The sequence below is a fragment of the Macaca thibetana genome, chromosome 17 (assembly GCF_024542745.1).
Source record: "Macaca thibetana thibetana isolate TM-01 chromosome 17, ASM2454274v1, whole genome shotgun sequence".
Lineage (NCBI taxonomy): Eukaryota > Metazoa > Chordata > Mammalia > Primates > Cercopithecidae > Macaca > Macaca thibetana.
In genome coordinates, this window is record NC_065594.1 from 55,369,737 (window position 1) to 55,388,749 (window position 19,013).

Here is a 19,013-nt window from a genome sequence, read left to right on the forward strand (position 1 = left end):
GAGGACATACAAGTAGAGAGAGATGCCAGAACTTGCGCAGGGCCCTAAGTGGTGGAGCTTGGAGTCCCAGCAGTCGGATTCCAGAATCCAGGAACTCTGCTATCACCTAATGCTGTTTTTCACTTAGTTTTGTCCCACTCCTCCACAAATTTTAAGATACATGAAGCAGTGAATGCATTTCCTTTATACACCACTCTATACCAATATTCAACACAGTACCAGGCACACTGGAAGCATTCAGCTTACAACATAACTGAACAAATGAAGGAACGGTTGAGGGAATGAATGAGTGAATAAATGAATGAGGTAATGAACAAAGGAACAGCTAGAAAATCATAATCCAGATCAAATGACTTTTCATGTTACATGACTAATTACAAAAGGGTGGAGACCGGAGCTTCAATTTCCTGGTTCCAGTCTGGCTTCTCAAGCTGGAGGTCCCTGTGTAAAGCCGAAACAGAACTCTAAGCCTGTACAACCTTCTGAATGGACGCCTCGTCTCAGCAAAGGGCATTCCAAAGTTAACCTGAAAACCACTTCACGCCATGATGGGGGTGGGGGGCAGGCACACCTCATTATACCTTCCTCCCTTCTGGAATTACTGATAGAACAGACTCTTTAAGTCTGAAAAGAAACATTTACAATCTATTCCCTCGGAAGCCTACTACCTAGAGACTTCACCTGCATGATACAACCTTGGTCTCCACAACCCCTTATCTTAACCCACACATTCCTTTCCATTGATTCTAAGTCTTTAGAAAATAACTCTTTCAAGCAGTTGCCAATCAGAAAATCTTTTACTCTCAGTGTGACCTGGACGCCCCCACTTCTACATGTCCTGTTTTTCCAGACTGAACCAATGTACATCTCACCTGTATTGACTGATGTTTCATGTCTCCCTAAAACCAAGTTGTGGCCTCATCATCTTGGGCACATGTTCTCAGGATCTTCTGAGAGCTGTGTCACAGGCCATTGGTCACTCTTATTTGGCTCAGAATAAATCTCTTCAAATACCTAATAGACTTTGACTTTTTTCATCAACACTTATTCCACAGGGTCAGACTTGTGTAGTCAATAATAAGTGGTCTTTTCTCCTTTGCAAAGCCTCCAAACGGCAAATGAAAACTCAGCAAAAGTTAGTCACTTCTTTTAAGACTGATCACAGTGAACATGTCCAAAACAGAGAATAACATGAGTTAAGGATGGGATTTTCCTGTATTTACTCTAACTGCATTAGACAAACAAACATTTTGTTCATTGACAGCAAGAATCTAAAGCAGAAAATGTACACAAAACCCTATGTACTATCAGGTACTGAGGATATTGAACAATAATTTTTTAAAATCAACAGTTTTCTAATAATCAGTTCAAAGTCTCCACTTGAATTATGAAGATCTAAATATATGCAAAGCATTTGTTGTAATTCTCCTTCATGGTAGTAGCATGGTTTTCAAAAATAAGTCATCTGATGACCAGGCACAGTGGCTCATGCCTGTAATCCCAGCACTTTGGGAGGCCAAGGTGGGCAGATCATGAGGTCAGCAGTTCGAGACCAGCCTGACCAACATGATGAAACCCCATCTCTACTAAAAATACAAAAATTAGCTGGGTGTGGCGGCGCATGCCTGTAATCCAAGCTTCTTGGGAGGATGAGGCAGGAGAATCACTTAAACCAGGGAGTCGGAGGTTGCAGCGAGTCCAAATCACGCCACTGCACTCCAGCCTGGTGACAGAGTGAGACCCTGTCTAAAAAAGAAAAAGAAAAAAAATTAAAATTAAAAAAAAAATCATCTGAAAAATGTAAGCAGCTAAAAAACAATTATAGGACATATACATGTCAGTTCCCACTGCCAATATCTATAACCAATTCTGCTTTCAGAAGAAAAATCATAGCAAACAAGATTTCCAGGGAAACTACTAGTTGGTACAATCACATGCACAAAAAAATCTATTAACCCGACTGGTTCGTAAGTAAAGGGGGTAATATATTATGACTCAAATCAATGCTAACAAGTAACTCTCATACTCAATATGTACATTACAGCTTGTCCCTTTACAGAAATGATGTGTTTATCCTCCACTCCAAGAGCAAAAGAAAACAGCCTTTGTAAATAGGCAAACATGTTATGAAACTGTCTATTTTCATATTTGCCTTTTGCCTTAACAAGCAGCTATGTTTGCTGTTTTGAATGCATCATCAGCAATGTCAATGTTTTTGGGCCAAGATTATAATGGAAAGCAGGTTTCCAAAAATCATTTCAATTATTATAAAAACTAATGACAAAACAGAGAAACGCATATATAAACCACATACTGCTTCATCAATGGTGTAAAAAGAAAAGTTGCTTAGAACTTATTACTGTATGAGACTCGCCTACACCATGTAAGGGACCAAACATTGAAGAAATGTAGAAATGAGTACTGCTCATACTAGACAGACTATGAAGGAGCAGAAAAGGCCCTTTTGAGGAAGGAGGTGGAAGCAGGGAGCCTGTATTTACAAAGGCATATGACTATGGCACCTGTTAGGTTTTCCTAGAAAAATAAAGTTATCTTTCCTTGTGTAGTTTTTTTCTTTAAAGTAGAACCCCACCGGGCACGGTGGCTCACGTCTGTAATCCCAGCACTTTGGGAGGCCGAGGCGGGCAGATCACCACGTCAGGAGATCGAGACCATCCTGGCTGACACGGTGAAGCCCTGTCTCTATAAAAATACAAAAAGCAGCCGGGCGTGGTAGTGGGCGCCTATAGTCCCAGCTACTCGGGAGCCTGAGGCAGGAGAATGGCATGAACCCAGGAGGCAGAGCTTGCAGTGAGCTGAGATAGCGCCACTGCACTCCAGCCTGGGCGAGGAGCAAGACTCCGTCTCAAAAAATAATAATAATAAAATAAATAAATAAAGTAGAACCCCAACCCACAAGAATACTAGTCTTACTTGCCATCTTACCTATAGCTTGGTGCATGCCTCAGTGGCCATGAAAACTATAATCGACCTACCAAAACCTCTTATTCCAAGTATTAAATAAAACATATACAAGAGCAGTGATTATTATTCTGTCACAAGAACATGCTGTTTTAGCAAAAAAAAAAAAAAAAAAAAAAAAAGACATTCAGAATACAAACTCTGTATCTTATAATCGGTCAAGAGTTCACTGTGGACATTGGCCAGTTTTTTTCTTGCTCTTCTCTGACCTCACCCAGATGGATCTCCTCTCCATTCATTCATTTCCCTTTTTGATTTCAAAAAGCATTTGAAACACCTCTTAGCCTGCCCTGCCGATTTGTTAAGACAGGCCTTGAAAAGCTATTAACCTGATTGGTTTTTAAAGAAACAGGGTAATGAACAAAGGAACAACTAAGAAATCATGATCTGGATTTTTCATGTTACATGAAAAGAGTGGGGTCCAGAGTTTCAATTTCTTGGCTCTAGTCCAGCTTCTTGGGCCTAAGAAAATGGTCAGTTTCAGATTTGGGAGTAAAAACTTACAGAACCCATTCTCAAACACATTCTCAGTGTTACTAAATAGCCTTCCAAATGAGAACATGTTACCACTGGGAAGCCTAAATAACTGAACTGAACTGAAACTAAAAATTACTCCAATTATTGCAAGGATATATTTGCAAAATCATTAAGGCTGATCATCTTCCAATCCCCAAATCCTCAACTCACACAGGACAAGGAGACGCACATTCTCCTGTTGGTAGCTTTAGTAAACTTCCTATGTTTTGATCAGGAGGGGAAAAAAAAAAGCTCTTCTCAAATTAGACAACAAAATATTTTCAGAAATTACATAAGTTACTTTATAATCCTTTTTAATATTATAAGCAGTATGAGGGCTCTAAATGTGTAAATAGCCATAACAAAAAATACCGGGCAAACAGAATACAATCACCACTTGTTAAACATAAAGAAAACTAAAGGCAACCATACGAAAACAAACATGTATCTTTGCCAGCAGACATGAATCTGCTCCTGTGGACTCAATTCCTTGAGGGCAGGGATCAATTCTTACTCAACCTCATTTCAATTCGTTGGAATGAACCCATACTACAGAACTAGGTTCTGGGCACACAACCATGTGCAGGTAAGATCACGCTCAGTGTGAAGCTTGCATTCCAGAGGCGGCGACAATGCTCCCCAGAAGGGTAAAAAAGAAAATTAATTTTAAATGAGTAAGTGTCAAAAGAAAAACAACTGAGACAGAAGTGAAAAAGTGGGATACCCACCTAAGGGAGGCCAATCTGAGGAAGTGACATTTGCAATTTAACAGAGAACTGAAGCCCAGGATAAAAAACTACGCTCGCAAAGAATGGCAGTCACACATACAAAGGCTCTGGAGTGATTTCAGAGTTGAGCTTGTTTAAGGATGGGGCAGATGACTTATATATCTGAATGTAATGCATGCAGGAGAGCAGTCTTCAAGAAGACACCCAGAGACGAATGGGGTAGAGTCACACACGATCACATAAGGAATTTGCATATTATTCTGAATGCAAGGGAAACCTGATCTGGTTTGTACTTTACCTCTCCTACTGCTCCGTGAAAGAAGGGACTGATGGGAGAGCAAGCTGAGAACAAGGAGAAGAGGTGAGAGGGCGTGTGGTAATCCCAGCAAAAGATAAGGTAGTGAGATCTGGGTGGTGTCAGTGGTAATGGAGAGCTGTGGACGTATGAAAAATGAATTGTGGCCAGGTGCTGTGGCTCACACCTGTAATCCCAGCACTTTAGGGGGCTGAAGCAAGAGGACTGCTTGAGCCCAGGAGTTTGAGACCAGCCTGGGAAACATAGCCAGACCCCGTCTCTACAAAAACATTTTTGAAAACATTAGCCAGGCATGGTGGCTAGAACCTGTAGTCTCAGCTACTTGGAAGGTTGAGGTGGGAGGATCACTTGAGCCCAGGAAGTCAAGGCTGCAGTGAGCTACGACTGCACCACTGTACTCCAGCCTGGGCCACAGAGCAAGAATCTGCTTTCTACCCCTCCCCTCCCCCAGAAAAAGGAGTTTTGGAGGCAGAATCAATGTGACTTGCCTCAGTGATTGAAACTGGGGAGTGAAAAAGTAGGATTCAAATATAATTCCCAGTTATAACAGCAAGTATATATTCAAGTGCAGACGTCAAGTAAGCATTTAAATACTGAAGAAAGTTTGGGCTCAGAGGAGAGGGCTGGGCTACGGTAATAAATCTGGAAACCATCAATAAAAATTGTTTAAGTAGGTTTTAGAAAGCACATGGGGTTTGGAATCCCAGATCTGCCACTTACTAGCTCCAGTCCTTAAGAAAATTATTTGAGCTTTAGTTTTCTCATCTATAAAATGAGGGTTAAAACACCTATTTTTTTTACAAAATAGTCTAGAGCAGGGGTTATCCATTTTTTTTTCCATAAAGGACCAGATAATAAAGATTTTAGGCCTGGGGACCATAGAGTCTCTGTCACAAATGCTCAGCACTGCCACTGTAGCATGAAAACATAAACAATACATAAACAAATGAGTTGGGCTGTGTTCAAATAAACTGTATTTACAAAAATAAAGGCTATAGTTTTGCCAACCCACTGTCTACTGCAATATTTGTCAAAGTGTGGGCACCAGACCAGCAGCATCAACATCAACTGGGCAAGACAGGGATGCCCTCTCTCATCACTCTTATTCAACATAGTGTTGGAAGTTCTGGCTAGGGCAATCAGGCAAGAGAAAGAAATAAAGGGTATTCAGTTAGGAAAAGAAGAAGTCAAATTGTCCCTGTTTGCAGATGACATGATTGTATATTTAGAAAACCCCATCGTCTCAGCCCAAAATCTCCTTAAGCGACTTCAGCAAAGTCTCAGGATACAAAATTAACGTGCAAAAATCACAAGCATTCTTATACACCAGTAACAGACAAACAGAGAGCCAAATCATGAATGAACTTCCATTCACAATTGCTTCAAAGAGAATAAAAGACCTAGGAATCCAACTTACAAGGGATGCAAAGGATCTCTTCAAGGAGAACTACAAACCACTGCTCAGTGAAATAAAAGAGGACACAAACAAATGGAAGAACATACCATGCTCATGGATAGGAAGAATTAATATCATGAAAATGGCCATACTGCCCAAGGTAATTTATAGATTCAATGCCATCCCCATCAAGCTACCAATGACTTTCTTCACAGAATTGGAAAAAACTGCTTCAAAGTTCATATGGAACCAAAAAAGAGCTCGCATTGCCAAGACGATCCTAAGTCAAAAGAACAAAGCTGGAGGAATCACGCTACCTGACTTCAAACTATACTACAAGGCTACAGTCACCAAAACAGCATGGTACTGGTACCAAAACAAAGATATAGACCAATGGAACAGAACAGAGTCCTCAGAAATAATACCACCCATCTATAGCCATCTGATCTTTGACAAACCTGAGAGAAACAAGAAATGGGGAAAGGATTCCCTATTTAATAAATGGTGCTGGGAAAATTGGCTAGCCATAAGTAGAAAGCCGAAACTGAATCCTTTCCTTACTCCTTATATGAAAATTAATTCAAGATGGATTAGAGACTTAAATGTTAGACCTAATACCATAAAAACCCTAGAAGAAAACCTAGGTAATACCATTCAGGACATAGGCATGGGCAAGGACTTCATGTCTAAAACACCAAAAGCAACGGCAACAAAAGCCAAAATTGACAGATGGGATCTAATTAAACTACAGAGCTTCTGCACAGCACAGAATGGGAGAAAATTTTTGCAATCTACTCATCTGACAAAGGGCTAATATCCAGAACCTACAAAGAACCCAAACAAATTTACAAGAAAGAATCAAACAACCCCATCAAAAAGTGGGCAAAGGATATGAACAGACATTTCTCAAAAGAAGACATGCATACAGCCAACAGACACATGAAAAAATGCTCATCATCACTGGCTATCAGAGAAATGTAAATCAAAACCACAATGAGATACCATCTCACGCCAGTTAGAATGGCAATCATTAAAAAGTCAGGAAACAACAGGTGCTGGAGAGGATGTGGAGAAATAGGAACACTTTTACATTGTTGGTGGGATTGTAAACTAGTTCAACCATTATGGAAAACAGTATGGCGATTCCTCAAGGATCTAGAACTAGAAGTACCATATGACCCAGCCATCCCATTACTGGGTATATACCCAAAGGATTATAAATCATGCTGCTATAAAGACACATGCACACGTATGTTCATTGCGGCACTATTCACAACAGCAAAGACTTGGAATCAACCCAAATGTCCATCAGTGACAGACTGGATTAAGAAAATGTGGCACACATAAACCATGGAATACTATGCAGCCATAAAAAAGGATGAGTTTGTGTCCTTTGTAGGGACATGGATGCAGCTGGAAACCATCATTCTCAGCAAACTGTCACAAGAACAGAAAACCAAACACCTCATGTTCTCACTCATAGGTGGGACCTGAACAATGAGATCACTTGGACTCGGGAAGGGGAACATCACACACCAGGGCCTATTATGGGGAGGAGAGAGAGGGGAGGGATGGCACTGGGAGTTATACCTGTTGTAAATGACGAGTTGATGGGTGCAGCACACCAACATGGCACAAGTATACATATGTAACAAACCTGCACGTTATGCACATGTACCCTAGAACTTAAAGTATAATAATAAAAAATAAAAATAAATATAAAAAATTTAAAAATTGTTAAAATATCAACTGGGAACTGTTAGAGATGCAAATTTAAGACACCACCCTAGACTTACTGAATCAAAAACTCTGGAGGTCAGGGTTGGGGTCCAGCAATCACATTGTAACAAAACCTCCAAGGATGAGTCCCAAATTTGAGACTCTCTGGTCTAGAACATAAATACATATAAAGTGATTAGGTGCTATTTTTATCATCATTAACCTGGCTCCTACAAGTTTAGGGTGTAGCTCCTAAACATCAAGTCAAATGCTGGGTAATTTTGGTAGATCAAGCAAAAGACAGATAAAAATCTCTGTTAAACTATATGATGGGTTGGCCAGGCATGGTGGCCTGTAATCCCAGTACTTTGGGAGACCAAGGCAGGCGGCTCACCTGAGGTCAGGAGTTTAAGACCAGCCTGGCCAACATGGTGAAACCTCGTTTCTACCAAAAAATATATAAACTAGCCAGGTGTGGTGGCACACGCCTGTAGTCCCAGCTACTCGGTAGGCTGAGGCACAAGAATCACTTCAATCTAACAGGTGAAGGTTGAAGTAAGCCAAGATCATGCCACTGCGCTCCAGCCTGGGCGACAGAGTGAGGCCCTGTCTCAAAAAAAAAAAAAAAAAAAAAAAAAAAAACCTATACGGTGGGCTTCAGTGAAAATACTGGAGAAATTAAAGGTTGATTTTTACATATTCTTTATTCCAAAGAAGTCTTCTACTTTCTCATGTTAAGATAGATTTAATTATGTCATGTTCACACTCCACTTATTAAAATGAACAATTTAATTTTAAATATATATATCTCCTCCAACCTAACTTCCAATAGAAGAAAGGTGATATGCCAATTAACTTCCAGATCCCTGATGGAGGATTAGCTATTAGGTAACAGTCTCTACGTTATAACTAATGTACTTTATTTACATGAACAGAGAATAAATAAATTTATCAATGTGACCAGTGGGAAGGTTTAAAATTAATGGAGCAAGGTAAAACATAAAGGGATATCTATAAATAGAATATACCACCACCTGTTTTCATATTGTTTAATACTGCTATTAGAAACTAGACAAGCCAGACCCGGTGGCTCAAGGCTATAATCCCAGCACTTTGGGAGGCCAAGGCAGGAGAATCACTTGAGGCCAGGAGTTCGAGGCCAGTCTGGCCAACGTGGTGAAAGCCAGTATTTACTACAAATACAAAAATTAGCCAGGTGTGGTGGCACACACCTGTAATCCCAACTACTCGGATGCTGAGGCAGGAGAATTGCTTGAACCTGGGAGGCGAAGGTTGCAGTGACCTGAGACTGGGCCACTGCACCACTCCAGCCTGGGTGACAGAGTGAGACTCTGTCTCAAAAAAAAAAAAAAAAAAAGAAAGAAAGAAACTAGACAAAGATCCACCTATTGAACCTGTCTGCCTACCTCAAATTAGATAAAAGAATTGTGGATGGCCAGGCATGGTGGTTCACGCCTGTAATCCCAGCACTTTGGGAGGCCAAGGCGGGCAGATCACCTGAGGTTGGGAGTTCAAGACCAGCCTGGTCAATGTGGTGAAACCTCATCTCTACTAAAAATACAAAAATTAGCCGGGCGTGGTGGCAGGCGCCTGTTGTGCCAGCTACTCAGGAGGCTGAGGCAGGAGAATCGCTTGAACCCTGGAGGTAGACGTTGCAGTGAGCCAAGATTGTGCCACTATACTCCAGTTTGGGCAACAGAGCCAGACTCCCTCTCAAAGAAAAAAAAGAAAAAAAATGTGGATGGGCCGTGCGCCATGGCTCACGCCTGTAATCCCAGCACTGCAGGAGGCTGACGTGGTTGGATCATGAGGTCAAAAGAGACCAACCTGGTCAACATGGTGAAACTCCGTATCCACTAAAAATACAAAAATCAGCTGGGTGTGGTGGCAGGCGCCTGTAGTCCCAGCTACTCAGGAGGCTGACGCAGGAAAACTGCTTGAACCTGGGAGGCAGAGGTTGCAGTGAGCCGAGATCGCGCCACTGCATTCCAGCCTGGGTGACAGAGCAAGACTCTATCTAAGAGAAAGAAAAAAAAAAAAAGAATTGTGGATGGATTTAAAAGGGTCATGCCCACCACCACCACTATGTTCATGCCAACGGGCTTTTACAAAATTCCATACAACAGCCAAAATAAAATCTGTGCAAAATAAAATCTGGCTGCAAATAAAGTCTGTTAACAGCCTTAGAAGGAGCTAACAGGAAGGGGCGAGGACCAGAACTAGATCCCCTCTCAGGAAAAACAAGACCAGCTTCCATGACGAGAAAGAAATCCCATCAGGCAAGTAGCGCACAATCTGTAAAGAGTTTAGGCAACAAGCATTGGGTGGTCTTCAAAGACAGCGGCAGAATCAGGGAGATCCAACACAGAATAATGAGGTATCCAAACTGGTCTCCCAAAGAAGTTGCTACTGGAAATCTGGGAGCAATAATTACCTGGAGAACCAAGGAGAAAGGACATCAGTTTAATTCAGGTAAACTCAGGAAAAGCTCTCAGACTGCCCAGCCAATGGGAATTAAATGGCTGAAACCAAGGCAAGAGACGAGTTGGAAAAGCTGGGAGCCATGTAGGGACCAAAAACAATTTACTTATTGATATTTATTTATTTATTTATTTAGAGACAGACTGAGACTCTGTCACCCCAGGATGGAGCGCAGTGGCACAATCATGGCTCACTGCAACCTCCACTTCCCAGGTTCAAGCGATTCTCATGCCTCAGCCTCCTCCTGAGTAGCTGGGATTACAGGCATGCACCACCACACCTGGCTAATTTTTGCTATTTTTAGAAGAGATGGGGTTTTCCTGTGTTCACCAGACTGGTCTCAAACTCCTGGTCTCAAATGATTTGCCCGCTTTGGCCTCCCAATTTTTACTGATTTTTAAAAGGTCCAAGCCATAAATGTATGTGTCTAAGTTACATAATCCATTATTAAAAATATATATGAAGATACAATTGTAAGATACAAAAGAAGATACAATTGTGAGATATAAAAGATTTCTAGATGTGTTCGACCAGAAGCAGTGTTTGACTTAGAATCTGAGACTGATAATAAGCTACTCACAAATTATATAATATTGATAGCACAAAGTTTCCATGGTCCTAACTTAGAGAATTTTAAAAATGTGTGTAAAAATTCACAAAAGTTAAAAGTGAAGACTATTCAACTGGTTAAGGGTATCTACAAAATAAAAATGCTAAAGCAGCGAATGTAGGCTTCTATTTTTAGCCAGAAAGATTCCATTACTTAGAGATCCTCTTTCCAACCCCGACATCTTGCAAGAAGTGAAACTTGGAAGAGATCAGTAAGTTAAACAGTAATAACAACCCTGATTTCCTTCTGGTGAGACTGCACAAACCTATGGCAAGAGTACCCGAAATGAAACCAACCAAACTTTTAATCCTATATTTTGTGCCCTTCTGTCATATAATCATAGATATCAAAGACATATTAAATGATATTCATATACTTTATATTTCAATAAAATATATTCAAATTCATGGTTTACTTGTTTTTAAATATATATCCTAGTGATCTTTTATGCTAACCTAAAGTTATAATGGTTATAAATACTATAGACTCATAGTTTATTCCCCTGCCATACTTAAAGACACTAAATCAAAGATACACCAGAGTTCGGCTTTACCAGCCTAACAAATCACACAGATTTTTTTATTTCCCCTTAAAACGGAAAGTACATACTGACATAACTATACCCAAGTGTGCATTCAGCACTAATTATTATTTTACAAACTTAATAAGCATATTTACCTGTGGAGATTTTTAACATGAGTAGGAAAAAGTGATAGTATAAAAGTTGATAAGACCGACAACTAAAAACTAATTTTCAATAACTGCATTCTAGTGTAGCAGGTAAGAAAACAAGCTTTAGAATCTGCCTGAATAGAAATCTGCTTCTACCAGTACAGGTCTTGTGGCCTTGGAGAAATAATTTAACCTTTTGTTTTTTTTGAAGCTCACTTTGTCACCCAAGCTAGAGTGCAGTGGTACCATCTAGGCTCACTGCAACTTCCATCTCCTGGATTCAAGTGATTCTCTTGCCTCAGCCTCCCAAGTAGCTGGGATTACAGGCATGTGCCATTACACCTGGCTAATTTTTGTATTTTTATAGAGATAGGGTTTCACCATGTTGCCCAGGCTGGTCTCAAACTCCTGACCTCAGGCGATCCACCTGCCTTAGCCTCCCAAAGTGCTGGGATTACAGGCATGAGCCACCATGCCCGGCCCATAATTTAACCTTTCTATACCTCAGTTTTCTCATCTATAAAATGGAGGAAATACTGGTATGTACTTCACCCAGTTACTGTGAAGCTAAAATGTGATCACCTAAGAGAAGCAGTGAAAGTAGTGCTATTACCCAGTAAGAGCTCAATAAACATCCACTTTTAAGGAAATGCATTAAGGAGCTACTCAAACTAGACAGTGCAATGTCAACATACCATATTGCATACTATATTCCAACCTTAAAGTAGAAGCCAATGATATCCTTAGAGCTGACACATCCCAGCGAAGTAGTCAATTTGTATAAATATTTTATACAGACCATATGTCAAGCAAAATCCTTTACTTGGTCAAATAAGTCTGAATATACTATTACATTAAATCATAATTGATCTGTTCTTCACTTTACAAGGGGGTACACATCCAAATAACTGCATGTTGGCTTAGTTCAGACATGCCAACACAGTCTAAAGGAAATGGGGCTCTGAAACTACCAGCCAAATGTTTTTAAACAAACAGAAGCCTTGAGAGTTTTTGTTTTTTTTTTTAAGTAAATAAAATTGCTTGCAGTAATTATTTAGGCTGGCCATCATCTTATTCACTAAATTACCCAACTCTACTTCTTTTTGCATGATTTTCTTAAAAGCCAGTATATTAAGCATGCTGCTATTTTTCTGACTTGTATCTTTTACTAATGAGGTAAATAATACACCAGATAATCTAGAAAATTCATGGAAATCATCAGTTTCCTCACTAAGCAATTACTCACACCAAACTGAGTAAAGGGCATGTGAGCAGTGTCTGCCTTACTGAATGGTGTTATTTCTCAGGCTGTAAATCAAGGTTTAATTTTTTCAAAAACTATCGTAATTTGAAATTAGGATATACAAGTTGAGTACCCCTTATCCAAAATACTTGGGAACAGAAGTGTTTCAGACTTTGAATTTTTTTTTCAGATTTTGGAATATTTGCATATACATAATAAGACATCTTAAATATGAGACCCAAGTCTAAGTATAAAATTCATTTATGTTTCTGGTGGGCGCAGTGGCTCATATCTGTAATCCCAGCACTTTGGGAGGCCCAGGTGAGCAGATCACTCGAGGTCAGGAGTTTGAAATCAGCCTGGCCAACATGGTGAAACCCCGTCTCTACTAAAAATACAAAAATTAGCTGGGCGTGGTGGTGCACTCCTGCGTCAAGGTATTTTTATACAATATTTTCAATAATTTTGTGTATTTTGACTGTGATCACATGAAATCAGGTGAAGAATTTTCTACCTGTAGTGTCATGCTGATGCTCAAAACGTTTCTGATTTTAGAACACTTTGGACTTCAGATTTTTAGGTTATCTGTATTCCCCTCAAAATGAACTGTTTATTCCACCTGCAGAACTTAAAACCTTTGGCTGAAAGGCAAAGTTTTCATTCAACATTGGCATGGTCTTATGATATCTGGTAGAATAATGTCTATCTCAGGAAAAGGACAGGCAAACCATTAAGCTAGAAGATGAAGAGCTTCTTAAAAATATTCCATAGTCAAATATTATTTCTCCTCACATTCAACTTGAACTTTCAAGCCTGAGAAAGACTGCAAAAATAACCAGGGGAACAGAAATGGTCATACAGTCAACCAAAGGAACCAAGTAACCTAGCACAGGGTTTCTGAAACTGTGGTCACCAGGCCAGTAGTTTGAGCATCACCAGGGAACTTCTTAAAATCAGAAATTGAGGGTAGGGTCCAGTGGTCTCTTTTAACAAGCCCTCTAGGTAATTTTGACACAGACGCTGAACTTTGAGAATCTCTGGTTTCTGATAATCAAGCCCTGACACTGAACACCTTCAATTTTCAGCTTAGGGCTCCTATGATAACATGCTCCCTTGTGGCTGGGAGTCTCTGGGCTATGTTTGTGCCTTTCCCCCAGATACTGCAGTCATGATTCTACCACAGAGCCAAGGCAAATTAACCTCTACTTCAGAGTGCAGGGAGGAGAGAGAATAAAAAATGATTACAAAAAAAGAGATAGATCTATCTGTCCACAGAACAAACTTCTTAGAAAGCAGAGAGGTGAAATCTTCCAGGTTTCAATTTCTCTTCTCTGGTATTCTCACTGGTATATTCCTAAAGCCACTAACCATCAACTTTGAAAAAGAACTGAAAAATGACCTTCTAAAAATATTGACAAAACAACTGATTACCTGAATAAAGTTCAGATAGTAATAAACATTTTTAAGAGAACTGAGACTTGGGAAAAAACTGGCATTAAATTCCCTTTTTAATTTTAAGAATACAATTTGTAAAGTCTCTTTAAAATCATTCTTGCAAGCTTCAGTAAACATACACAAAAACAAGCAATGAACATTATAACAATCATGTTTTTATCATTTAAATGATTGTTCATCCTATAATTATAAAATATAATGATGCTTCAAAACTCACAGGCAAATGTTAATTCACAATTAACATACCAGAGTCTCATATTTTCAATGACAACTCCTGCTTTATTTTTTATTGCGGTAATAAATGTATAACATAAAATAACTTTTTAACAGAAAAATTTGGGTAATGCCATACAGACTCTTTTTGAAAGTGGATAAATATTTACAGAGTATTAGTGGCCTACCCTAGACCTTTGGGAGAGAATCAGATATTCTTGGTTCCCCAGTTCAAGTCTATAACTCACTTCATGCCAATGGGATTAAGCCCTTTTCCCAGCTCAAATACTCAAGTTTAGCTGAAATTTCTAAGTCTGACATTCCTCCTGTATAAGACTACATAGGCTTGACTACAGACAGATCTGCATTGGCATATATTCGACCCCCATCTCCATTTCTCTTAGAACCTGGGAGAAACAGTGGTGCATCGAGCCATTCTGGTTGAATGCTTTTCCGGACACACATCCTTAAATTGACTCTGACCCACCAGGGAGGTATGCAGCCAAGAGGCAACACATCACTGTGGCAACTCCCCACAATATACCCCCAAGCGATTAGTACAGCACTCCCAGCTCTGAGGTCAAATGTAGATCCAACTCCAATATGTGAGTAGATACTCTTGAAAACATTATCATTTTATATTAGTAACCACAATCCTCCAACTCAGTGGCTCTGCATGAACACAAACTTTGCCATGGTGACCATATATCCTGGTTTGTCCTGCACAGTCCAGGTTTATTACTCACAGTGCTTGTGTCATTATTAGTGGTGCCCCTATTGACAATAAAATTGTCCCATATCAAACAATAAAGTATATGGTCATCCAACAGATAGGGCCATTGCATTAAAGGAATAGGCATGAGAGACAAACCACAGGCAAGTATGTTAGGGGATGTTTGCAGGTCTACTGCTCTAGGCTACCTTTGTAGACTTTGTATACTTCGTCAAGGACTGAGGGAAACACTTAGGAGACTCTCTTAACAATGATCTTAAGTCCAAATAAATAATTCTCCACTTCAAATGTAGAACTCAGAACAAAGCAAACAGCAGGTCTTCCTTCTGATTTCAAGGGTACCCAGAACTATCCACAGCCAACTCTGCATGAAGCATACTGCAGGATGATAATATGTGGAACCGAGCCCTTTAACATGTCCAACTGCAGAATCAACCCTCTGGGAAGTTTTCTGGGAAATTCCTCAAAAAGGATGGTCCCAACTTCCCCTACTATGAAAGCCATATCAAATGAACCTGGATGCTCTAAAGGAAATACGGCAAACAGCACATAATGTCAATCACTGCACTTGTCCACTCAACAAATATTTATGTCAAAGATCAAAAGCAGCAGCTCATGGATCTCTGAAGCCATCTCTCAGATGTGTAGTGTTTGGCCCAGATAGGATTCTTAAATGTTTACAATATTTCCCAATACTTTAAAACGCAAGGTCATATATAAAAATTCAGATTTCCACTTTCTCTTGGGAAATCAGCAGCTCTAGCGATGCTAGACTTGCATTCCATTCATGCAATTTCCAATTGGAACTAAGTAGCACCTTGAGAAAGCAGTCACTATTCATCCAGTCCTCCATGGTCCTCATTCAACCCTCTTCTTCATCATTTGAGTTTGTAACCACCGATTAATGGCTGTAGATGCTCTCTAGAGACACTACATCTGGCCCTTCAAATTAATAATCCTCTGCCAGGGAATCTCTTGGTTAAGAGCAAATAGTAATTCCTGTCTTTATATCAAACACACATCTGAGAAAGGGCAATAAACAGGAAAGTCAGTTAGAGGTTTTCTTGAACTTTTATGAGAAAGTCTTATGGCTTCCACTGCTCCCACTGGACTAAAAGGTGGAAGTGATCTTAAACATATTAATATTTATATAGTTCAGCCTCTAACGCTTAAATATATAATGGAGGAAAATAAAGGAATGTTTATAATTTACTTCCTACCAATGAGACCAGGAGGAACTCAACAGCAGCTATTGAGAATTCAAGGTGCCACGACCATCAATGAGATTAGCAACAATGTGTCAGGCATCAGATGTGGCTGGAGGGAAATAACTTTAACATAAACCCCTAAGAGTCATGAAAAGTTCCTTAAAGTCCTGAAAAAATGCAACTGGCTCTTCCTTACGGCCAGAACCAGAAAAATGTAATACAATAAAGATGTAATAGCTTTCGGAAACTTTCCAATTTTAACATACGTAAAAGCTAAAAAGTTTTGAACAAATGATCACAAAATGAAATTCATTAAATCGTGGTTAGGATCTTGAAATAATTTTAGTACAATATTTTGCCATAAACATAACAGTGACCACAAATTTAAACTGCTCTCTTCACATCAGGAGTTCTTTTTATTGGGCGCCTTTAATGCCAGCTACTCGGGAGGCTGAGGCACGAGAATCGCTTGAACCCGGGAGGCAGAGGTTGCAATGAGCCGAGATCATGCCACTGCACTCCAGCCTGGGAGACAGAGCTAGACTCCGTCTCAAAACAAAAAAAAAATTATTTTACAAAGTGATTAAATCTAAGACAATTAACTCTTATTTTCTTCAATTCAACTATAAGCCTTTTGTGAAAACTATTCTAAGTCTTTCAATTACAGACAGAAGAATTGTGAAATAAAAAAATTAAAGCCTTATTTATAGGATGTTTTTCTCATCTGACTACTATTAATTTCCCAGCTATCAAAAGAAAGCCACATGGTGCAACCTGAGACTTTATTTATATTTAGACAACAATATTTTTCCAAAGAACCTAAAGTACTGTGCAAACATTAAATAACCATTTTTAAAACAGCATTTTGGAAGCTTTTGAGATGGGGTGGAAAAACTCACTACAAATTAAAGGGGAAAAAGCTTGTTTTCAAAGGCACAATCACTGCATAGTCAAGTTTTCCTCTCCCTGTTCCATAAGGTCCACATCTGTTTTTAAGGAAGTAAAAGTTTACTGTTTGGTAATTCGAATTAGAAGACTAAAAAAAAATTAAAAACAAAAGTGAAAAAAATCATTTAAAAATTGTATTAGAAACCTGTTCTACTAAACTGCCTCCAATAAATGTGTTTAAAAACTGCAAAAAAGAGAAGGGCTTCTTTCCATTCAATATCCAAATGCAGAATTCTTCTTCGCAGACAATCTGACAATGTCTAGTAACTTTTCCCTAACCCCCGCTCCGAAATCGGAGACCTGCAGGTGCTGGGGCGAAGATGACGCGACCAGCCAAACCGGTTAAGGACCGTGATTGAGAACTAGTGAGAACCTCTAGGAACCCAACCTTCTGCGTTCATACACGAGCGCGCGCGCGCGCGCACACACACACACACACACACACACACACACACACACGGCAAGCAAGCCATCTCCGATCACACTCCAGACACCGCCTTCCTCCCGGGACGCGCGCTCCTCTACGCGTGCTCTTTGGACGCGCCAGCTCCTCCTCCATCCCGGGACCGCGGTCCTTCTCCCTCCGGGTCCCTGCTGCAACCGGCCGGCTCCAGCCGCTCGCCCAGTCCCCGAATGCCTTCTCTACCCCTCCCAAAGTCCAGGGAAGCGGACGAGACGGCGCTTGAGAGCGCCACGTGGAGCGCGCGCGCCTGCAGCCAAACCACAGTAGGTCCTTAAAGTCGCGTCCCCGCCCCCCTCCCGCCCTGCTCCCGGATCCCCCAGGGCCAAGCCCGCCCCCGCGCCTCCGAGCCCCAGTCTTGCCTGGTTGGGGTCTGTGGCGCGGAAAACGTGGCAGGCCATCTGCGACTCGGGGTCGTCGGGCTGCGCCTTGATCAGGTAGGCAAAGTAGCTGAGGTCTTGGCTGTTGTGGATGAAGCGCGAGATGTGCTGCGCCTTGTGCTCGAAGATGAACACGGCCGGATTGGGATGCGCTGCCGACGGACTGGTGCCCCCCGAGGCCCCGGCGCCCGGCGCGGGGACGCAACGCAGGAAGGGCGCGCTGAGCACCAGGATCACCTCGCGGGCCGCCGGCGCCCCGCAGCCGCCCGCCTCAGGCTTCTGGCTGCGCCTGCGGATCTCGGCCATGAGCCAGGGCAGCATGGGCAGCGTGGTCCTGCGGTCCAGGCACGACCCCCCCACGTACCACAGCCGGAACCGCTTGTCGCCCGGCTTCCCGGAGCCGGGCTGAGCTGAGACGCCCGGCTCGGGCTCCAGGGGGTGCGGGAACGGCTCATCCTGAATGCAGCTGGGCGGCTCCATAACTCTCACCTCACCAAGGCACCGCGGAGGCCGGCCGGGCGCACCGCGCCCCCCACTCCCGCGCAGAAGGCGCCGCCGAAACTGTGCCAACTGCCGCACCAGGCCCCCGCGCCCGCCTGGGAGCGGCGCGACCCCGAACTCCGCGCTTCAGCAGCCCTGCCCCATGCAGCACTTCCACGGGCGCGGCTCGGAGGCTCCGGCGGCGGGCACCGAGGCAAGCGCCCGGCAGCCGGAGGGATAGGCGAAGGTGGGTTAAATGGGCATCCTCCTTGGGCTCGCGCCTCGGGCAGGACCTCCCCTTCCTCTGTCGCGAGTTTGCAGGGTCAGAGGACCACGCCGAGGGTCCCCGCGGCCGCCGACTCCAGCGCTGCAGCCTCCGCGCTCGCCTCGGGCAGGCACTGGGTGGCTGGGCGGGGAATGGGGCTGTGGGCGGGAGGGGGTGACTTGGGGCG

At 41.9% G+C, this 19,013-nt stretch overlaps 1 protein-coding gene across 5 annotated transcripts in view; it reads right to left on the reverse strand.

Moving 5' to 3' along the window:
* Positions 1 to 18,595, reverse strand: part of TBC1D4 (TBC1 domain family member 4) — a 206,866-nt gene extending 188,271 nt beyond the window's left edge. For all 5 annotated transcript variants that reach the window (XM_050766430.1, XM_050766429.1, XM_050766428.1 and 2 more), the window contains exon 1: positions 18,064 to 18,595. In XM_050766430.1, the coding sequence (XP_050622387.1) occupies positions 18,064 to 18,561 (498 nt within the window). In that variant the 5' untranslated portion in view covers positions 18,562 to 18,595. The remainder of the gene's footprint in view (positions 1 to 18,063) is intronic.
* Between the last annotated feature and the right edge of the window lie 418 nt (positions 18,596 to 19,013).